General features: G+C 52.3%; 1 protein-coding gene across 1 annotated transcript in view; it reads right to left on the reverse strand.

Annotated features, from left to right (window-relative positions):
* The window catches only part of ltbp4 (latent transforming growth factor beta binding protein 4), a 27,220-nt gene that overhangs the window by 17,724 nt on the left and 464 nt on the right, over positions 1-9,032 (reverse strand). The window contains 7 exon segments of the mRNA XM_080522281.1: positions 1,117-1,176; positions 1,740-1,842; positions 2,145-2,354; positions 2,893-2,969; positions 3,241-3,459; positions 5,268-5,489; positions 7,981-8,090. Coding sequence (XP_080378407.1) covers positions 1,117-1,176; positions 1,740-1,842; positions 2,145-2,354; positions 2,893-2,969; positions 3,241-3,459; positions 5,268-5,489; positions 7,981-8,090 — 1,001 coding nt within the window.

A 9,032-nucleotide genomic window follows, 5' to 3' on the forward strand; every position in this document is an offset into this window, starting at 1 on the left:
AAGTGGTTAAAGTAGTTAAAACAGTTAAAGTAGTTAAAGCAGTTAAAGTGGTTAAAGTGGTTAAAACAGTTAAAGTAGTGAAAACAGTTAAAGCAGTTAAAGTGGTTAAAGCAGTTAAAGTGGTTAAAACAGTTAAAGTAGTTAAAGCAGTTAAAGTGGTTAAAACAGTTAAAGTAGTTAAAACAGTTAAAGTAGTTAAAGCAGTTAAAGTGGTTAAAACAGTTCAAGTGATCAAAGTAGTTAAAGTGATTTAAGTGGTTGAAATGGTTAAAGTGGTTAAAATAGTTACAGTGGTTAAAGTAGGTAAAGTAGTTAAAGCAGTTAAAGTAGTTAAAGCAGTTAAAGTGGTTAAAACAGTTAAAGTGGTTAAAACAGTTAAAGTAGTTAAAACAGTTAAAGTGGTTAAAGCAGTTAAAGTAGTTAAAGTGGTTAAACTAGTTAAAGTGGTTAAAGTAGTTAAAGTGATTAAAGTGGTTAAAACAGTTTCAAGTGATCAAAGTAGTTAAAGTGATTTAAGTGGTTGAAATGGTTAAAGTGGTTAAAATAGTTACAGTGGTTAAAGTAGGTAAAGTGGCTAAAGTGGTTAAAGTAGTTAAAACAGTTAAAGTAGTTAAAGCAGTTAAAGTGGTTAAAGTGGTTAAAACAGTTAAAGTAGTGAAAACAGTTAAAGCAGTTAAAGTGGTTAAAACAGTTAAAGTAGTTAAAGCAGTTAAAGTGGTTAAAACAGTTAAAGTAGTTAAAACAGTTAAAGTAGTTAAAGCAGTTAAAGTGGTTAAAACAGTTCAAGTGATCAAAGTAGTTAAAGTGATTTAAGTGGTTGAAATGGTTAAAGTGGTTAAAATAGTTACAGTGGTTAAAGTAGGTAAAGTAGTTAAAGCAGTTAAAGTAGTTAAAGCAGTTAAAGTGGTTAAAACAGTTAAAGTGGTTAAAACAGTTAAAGTAGTTAAAACAGTTAAAGTAGTTAAAGTAGTTAAAGCAGTTAAAGTGGTTAAAACAGTTAAAGTGGTTAAAACAGTTAAAGTAGTTAAAACAGTTAAAGTGGTTAAAGCAGTTAAAGTGGTTAAAACAGTTAAAGTAGTTAAAACAGTTAAAGTGGTTAAAGGAGTTGAAACTCACCAACACACTCGGTCCCGTTGTTTCGGTCGAAGCCAAGCGGACAGCTGTCGTTATTTTTAACTGGACAAACAAAAAGTTCGATCAGCAGAAAATGACCCGGTCAAAGATCAAAGATCAAAGATCAAAGAATTATATGTCAAAGTACAATTAAAAACACACCAGAATTTCTGGTCCAGGGCTTCAAACAAATAATAACTGACAGCTGGAGGGGGCGTGTCTATGTGTGATTGACAGCTGGAGAGGCGTATACATAAACATCTGGTTGTAGAACAGCTGCATGGCCACTAGAGGGCGACACTTCACCGTCACCTTCACCTCCTTTGGTTCCTTTTTTTCTCATCAGATCAAATGTTTATTAAAACATTTTCACATCCTGCAGCTGGTGGAGCGTCGCTGCAGAAGGTGTGTTATGTCACTCCACACACTGTGTGTGTGTGTGTGTGTGTGTGTGTGTGTGTGTGTGTGTGTGTGTGTGTGTGTGTGTGTGTGTGTGTGTGTGCAAATGCAGATGTTCAGTGTGTTAAAGGCCTACAGTCCCTCAGAGCTGCATTCCTCCACTGTTAGTCAGCTCCACTCCATCAGTGTGTGTGTGTGTGTGTGTGTGTGTGTGTGTGTGTGTGTACCTGTGTTCTCAGGACAGAGCACACAGTCGGTGATGCCCCAGGCTTTACCGATTCCTTTACAGCACATTTCTCGAGTCCTCAGGCCGGGAAGAGGAGAGCTGCACTGCACACACACACACACACACACACACACACACACACACACACACACACACACACACACACACACACACACACACACACACACACACACACACACACACACACACACACAGTTTTAAAATACAGTAAACAACCCTGTCAGTGAGTCGTGGTCACAAGTTTATGAGGAGGAGGAAGAGGAGGAAGAAGAAGGAGTAAGAAGAAGGAGGAGGAGGAGGAGGAGAAGGAAGAAGGAGGAGGAAGAGGAAGAGGAGGAGAAGGAAGAGGAGGAGGAGGAGGAAGATGCTCTTCAGGCAACCTCACCTGTCTGTCCTTCACCTCCCTGAAGCAGTACTTGAAGCCGGACTGCTGAGTATAGGTCCCGCCCCCCCTCACCGTCTGGGCCTGGACCCGAGCTCCTGCTGGAGCCGGGGCACCGGCCGAGCCCGAGGAGGAGGAGGAGGAGGAGGAGGAGGAGGAGGAGGAGGAAGAGGGGGGGGGGAGCGTCCGCAGCGTGGGGCTGAATCCAGACAGCTGAGGAAACAAACACAGGTGAGGTTTGGCCGGCGGCAGATCACATGATGACTGGTCGTCATCATGTGAACAGTCGTCATGACGTCCAGTTGTCCATGACAACTGGACGTCATGACGACTGGTCACATGACGACTGGTCGTCGTCATGTGACCAGTCGTCATGACGTCCAGTTGTCCATGACGACTGGTCACGTGACAACTGGTCACGTGACAACTGGTCACATGACGACTGGTCACATGATTGCTGGTTGTCATGACGACTGGTCACGACTGGACAAGTCGTCACGTGACCAGTCATCATGTGACCAGTTGTCACGTGACCAGTCGTCATGACAACCAGCAATCATGTGACCAGTCGTCATGTGACCAGTTGTGCAGTTGTCATGTGACCAGTCGTCATGACGACCAGTTGTGCAGTTGTCATGTGACCGGTCGTCATGACGACCGGTCACATGATTGCTGGTTGTCATGACGACTGTTCATGACTGAACAAGTCGTCATGACGACCGGTGGTCCAATCAGGAGTGGGCGTTCCCACCTTGAGGACCCGGTGGATGTTGACGGAGGCCTCCGGGGGGTGCTGCACCCGCACCGTCACCATGGAGCGGCCGGGAGCTGCAGACACGTCTTCATGTCAGTCCAACACTACAGTCAGTAACTGTAACTGTAACTGTGACTCTAACTGTAACTTCAGGAACACGACCAGCAAAACTTTCACTTCTTCAATGACAGAAACACTGAAACACATGTAATTCCTATGTTGGGCCACTAGCTGGTGCTGTTTTTAGTTTTACTTCTGAAAGAAACACAAGTCATGTGATGAAGTGATGATGTCATGTGATGAAGTGATGATGTCATGTGATCTAGGGTCAAAGGTCACACTGACCTCCAGCTGAGTCCACTTCCTGGCTGTGAGCGAGTGGAACCAGGAACTCTGAGTGTCTCAGCTGCTGATGGGGGGAGGAGGAGGAGGAGGAGGAGGAGGAGGAGGAGGAGGAGGGGGGGGAGGGGATCTGGCAGAACCTCCCGGTGAAGCCAGCAGGACACAGGCAGCGGTCCCTCTGGAGACACTGTCCTCCATTGTGGCAGATCAAAGGACAGACGACTGGGAAGGACAGGAAACCACTCCTGAACCAGGTTCTGGTCCAGAGAGGTGCCAGAACAGCATCTCCCACTATCCCCAGTACCCCCCCCCCCCCCCCCCCCCCCCCAATATTACAAGTGCGACTCCGTCAAGCTGTTTCCATGGAAACCGTTTCCCCCCCCACAGCCTCAGGGAGGAAGAATCCCGGCAGCTGATTGGCTGAAGGAAGGAAGACGTGGCACCGGAGGGATCGGAGCAGCAAAGCATTGTGGGAAGTGTTGCCGCTGCCCTCAAGTCACCGCGGCGGCGGAGCGGAACTTCCTGTTTCCTGTCTTTGTTACCCAGAGTGCAGCGGGGGGGGGGGGGGGGGGGGGGTCCAGAGCGGCGGGGGGTCGACCAGAGGAAGGAAGCGGAGCCAAACTCCGCCACGGCCGCCAGCACGCTAGCGCTGACGATAGCGCTGGAGGGGGACTTGACGCTGGCGTTGGCGCTAGCGTCAGACATAGCAGCATTACCGTTAGGGTTGGGGTACACGTTGGGGTTAGCATTAACATTGGGTTAGCGTTATTGTTAGCGTCAGACTTAGTATTACCGTAAGAGTCGGGGTACGCGTTGTGGGTTAGCATTAACGTTGAGGTTAGCATTATTGTTAGCATCGGAGATGGCATCGTTAGCTGTGGGGGTAGCATTAATATCAGCGTCAGGGTTAGCATTACCGTTAGAGTACACGTTGGGGTTAGTGTCAGACTTAGCATTATCGCAAGATTTGGGGTATGCGTTGTGGATTAGCATTAACGTTGGGGTTAGCATTATTGTTAGCGTTGGAGATGGCATCGTTAGCTGTGGGGTTAGCACTAATATTAGCGTCAGAGCTAGCATTAATGTTAGCGTTGGCGTCGGACAAGGTGGCGCTACAACGGATCACTGATCTAGAACTAATTCTAGAGTGAACGAATCACGCGAGGCGGGAGGCGGAGCTTATGAGAGGAAGGTGAAGCTGCCACCGGGGGCAGTAGATCAGCTTCATCAGCTGATATTTCAGAACTTCTCCGCACGGCCGCGTTGTTTTCCTGCGCTCGTTTCTTGAGAACGTTAGCGGCGGGATGAAAGCGCGACGCGTTAATATGAGTGCCGTTCTTTAGATCTTTTTAAACTCACAGCTCATCGCTTCATCCTCGGTCTGAAAACGGTTGTTTCCATGGCGACGACAAAAGCATGCGGGTGGCCAGCCGGTTGTGACGCAGCTCATTTGGGCGTGTGGTGCCTTCAGGGACCGTAGAAATTGTTCTCACGGGGGAGAACAAAGAAAAACTAAAGCTGCTGCTGTTCCACAGCTGCACGTGGAGGTTCCTGAGGTTCTCCAGCCTGGTTCTCCCCCGCTGACCTTTGACCCCCCCACAGACCTTTGATCCCCGCTGACCTTTGATCCCCACTGACATTTGATCCCAGCTGACCTTTGACCCCAACTGACCTTTGATCCCCGCTTACCTTTGACCCCCACTGACCTTTGATCCCCGCTTACCTTTGACCCCAACTGACCTTTGATCCCCACTTACCTTTGATCCCCCCCTGACCTTTGACACCCACTGACCTTTGACCCCCACTGACCGTTGATCCCCGCTTACCTTTGACACCCACTGACCTTTGATCCCCGCTGACATTTGACCCCCCACTGACCTGTGATCCCTGCTGACCTTTGACCCCAACTGACCTTTGATCCCCGCTGACCTTTGAGCCCCCGCTGACCTTTGATCTCCGCTGACCTTTGATCCCCCACTGACCAACTTCCTGGTTGTCTCGGCATGAAAACAGTGGAGGAGTGGACTCACACACTCTGAAGCCCGGTCCGTGGGGGCCCGGTCCGTGGGGGGTCGGTCCGTGGGGGGGGTCCCCCCGGGTCGCCTCGGCGCTGGACAGCGACGTCACGTTGCCCGTCTGGCAGGACTTGAGGCAGCGACTCTGGCTGCAGAGCACCTTGCAGACGGTGGGAGTGAACACCACCTGGATGGTGTCTCCTGCTCCTCCTGCTGCTCCTCCTGCTGCTCCTCCTGCTGGCAGGGCGGAAGACGGGAGGAAGAGGAGGAAGAGGAGGATGAGGAGGGACAAACAGCAGCGGCGCGGCTGCGGCATGTCGAGCGGCGCGGTCACAAGTCGCGAGTGCGCCGCATCGCCGGGAAACTTTGGTCTTCACCTCCGTCCGCCTCTGGTGGAGTGAAGAAACCAGGGAGGGGGGAAAAAGAGGAGGAGGAGGAGCACCTCCTCCTCCTCAGATAATTGGAAGCAGTGTGCGGCGCTGGGCTCCGCTCCAAGCTAAATGTTTAGCAGGGATCTGGTCGGCGGCGGGGCGAGCGAGCACCGCTGCAGCAGCCTCGCTCTCCTCGTAACGCCGAGCAGAACACGGTGATGCAACGAGGGTTCTGGTGTCGGGTTGCAGAGGAAAACATGTGTGTGTGCGTGTGTGTGTGTGTGTGTGTGTGTGTGTGTCGGCCTCCCACAGGACACATTACAGTCGGTGACGTTAGCGTGTGGAACACGCGGAACACGCTAACGTAGCGGTCCTGGGTCGTGTCCATCAGCCGCTGGAATGTTTCCAGACACTTCCTGTCTTTGTCCTGCTGGAGGCGCCGCGGCTCCGGTTCCTCAGGGGGGGTCTGGGGGGGAGAACCAGCCCAGGACCTGACAGGAGAACCAACCCAGGACCTCACAGGAGAACCAACCCAGGACCCGACAGAACCAACCCAGGAACCAGCAGGAGAACCAACCCAGGACCCGACAGGAGAACCAACCCAGGAACCGACAGGAGAACCAACCCAGGACCCGACAGGAGAACCAACCCAGGAACCGACAGGAGAACCAACCCAGGAACCGACAGGAGAACCAACCCAGGAACCGACAGGAGAACCAACCCAGGACCCGACAGGAGAACCTACCCAGGAACCAGCAGGAGAACCTACCCAGGAACCAGCAGGAGAACCAACCCAGGAACTGACAGGAGAACCTACCCAGGACCCGACAGGAGAACCCACCCAGGACCCGACAGGAGAACCAACCCAGGACCCGACAGGAGAACCAACCCAGGACCCGACAGGAGAACCAACCCAGGACCCGACAGGAGAACCAACCCAGGACCTGACAGGAGAACCAACCCAGGACCCGACAGGAGAACCAACCCAGGACCTGACAGGAGAACCAACCCAGGACCCGACAGGAGAACCAACCCAGGACCTGACAGGAGAACCAACCCAGGACCCGACAGGAGAACCAACCCAGGACCTGACAGGAGAACCAACCCAGGACCTGACAGGAGAACCAACCCAGGACCCGACAGGAGAACCAACCCAGGACCTGACAGGAGAACCAACCCAGGACCCGACAGGAGAACCAACCCAGGACCCGACAGGAGAACCAACCCAGGACCCGACAGGAGAACCAACCCAGGACCCGACAGGAGAACCAACCCAGGAACCGACAGGAGAACCAACCCAGGACCCGACAGGAGAACCAACCCAGGACCCGACAGGAGAACCAACCCAGGAACCGACAGGAGAACCAACCCAGGACCCGACAGGAGAACCAACCCAGGACCCGACAGGAGAACCAACCCAGGACCCGACAGGAGAACCAACCCAGGACCTGACAGGAGAACCAACCCAGGACCCGACAGGAGAACCAACCCAGGACCCGACAGGAGAACCAACCCAGGACCCGACAGAACCAACCCAGGACCCGACAGAACCAACCCAGGACCCAACAGAACCAACCAAGGAACCGACAGAACCAACCCAGGAACCGACCAAGGAGCCTCTGGGGGGTCTTGAGGTGGAGTCCGACCCCCCCAGGGGCCCCCCCAACATTGATCTGTGGTCCCCTGGGGGTCCGTGGTCTTACCCGGGTCCAGAAGCAGGTTCATGTCTCAACCCATGTTCACAGTTCACCGTCGCCATGGAAACTCTACTCACACTGTGATTACCGCCACTGAATCTCCATGGTAACGCCACTGAGTCTCCATGGTAACGCTCCTGAATCTCCATGGTAACAATCCTGAATCTCCATGGTAACGTTATAGAGTCTCCAAGGTGACGCTCCTGAATCTCCATGGTAACACACCTGAGTCTCCATGGTAACAAACCTGAATCTCCATGGTAACAGAATCCTGAATCTCCATGGTAACGCTATTGAGTCTCCAAGGTAACGCTCCTGAGTCTCCATGGTAACAATCCTGAATCTCCATGGTAACGCTACTGAATCTCCATGGTAACCATCCTGAATCTCCATGGTAACGCTCCTGAATCTCCATGGTAACACCACTGAATCTCCATGGTAACGCTCCTAAATCTCCATGGTAACACCACTGAATCTCCATGGTAACCCCACCCCACACTGTTCTCAGTGTCCTTTGACTGTCTGCAGCGATGGATGACGACTGAAGACCTCCTGGTCTGCTGGGTTGGACTGTCATCGCCATGGCAACAGCACATAATGACCTCATAATGGAGGAGGAGAAAGAGGAGGAGAAAGAGGAGGAAGAGGCCGTAGCCTTACCAAGTTTCTTCTTCTCCTTCTCAATGTGCTTCATCAGCAGGGCGGCCATCTTGCCTGCTCTTCGTCCTGGAGACAGAGTCTTCCTCAGCAGCGCTCGCGCCTCCTTCAAGCTGTCATGACGAACAGGAAGTCATCCCTCCATCCCTTCATCCCTCCATTTCTCATCCCTTCATCCCTCCTTCCCTCATCCCTCCATTTCTCATCCCTTCATCCCTCCTTCCCTCATCCCTTCATCCCTCCATTTCTCATCCCTCCATTTCTCATCCCTCCATCCCTGTTATGACCTCACGTCCTCCACTGCAGACACACAGGAAGCTGCTCGGTATCTTATTTTGAAAGGAGCAGCTTCGTTTCATCGTGGATTAAAAAAAGGAAACGTCTGACGTTGTTTATGTGTCGAAGTTCCTGGAATCAAATGTTCAGGAGGAGGAGGAGGAGCAGGAGCAGCAGGAGGAGGAGGAGGAGGAGCAGGAGGAGGAGGAGCAGCAGGAGGAGGAGCAGCAGGAGGAGGAGGAGCAGCAGGAGGAGGCGCAGGAGGAGGAAGAGGAGGAGCAGCATGAGGAGGAGGAGGAGGAGGAGGGAGGAGCAGCAGGAGGAGGAGCAGCAGGAGGAGGAGCAGCAGGAGGAGGAGGAGCAGCAGGAGGAGGCGCAGGAGGAGGAAGAGGAGGAGCAGCATGAGGAGGAGGAGGAGGAGGAGTTAAAGTTGTTAAAGTATCAGGTTACGTCAGGGTTAGGTTCTTCTTCTCCTTGTTAATCAACTCTGTGAATCAGGTTGTGCTCAGGATGACATCATCAGGGGCAGAGTGTGTCAGAGGGGCGTGGCCAGCCGTCAGATGGGCGTGGCCAGCCGTCAGAGTGTGTCAGAGGGGCGTGACCAGCCGTCAGTGGTTCAGAGGGGCGTGGCCAGCCATCAAGGGGCGTGGTCAGTCGTCAGGGGGCGTGGTCAGCCATCAGGGGGCGTGGCCAGCCGTCAGAATTTAAGTGTTTCTGTCGGACAGTGAAGTAAAAGTTAGATGTTTTTTTACTTCCTCACTCCTCCTCTTCCTCACCCC

This window comes from Blennius ocellaris (assembly GCF_963422515.1).
Source record: "Blennius ocellaris genome assembly, contig: SCAFFOLD_56, whole genome shotgun sequence".
Taxonomy (NCBI): domain Eukaryota; kingdom Metazoa; phylum Chordata; class Actinopteri; order Blenniiformes; family Blenniidae; genus Blennius; species Blennius ocellaris.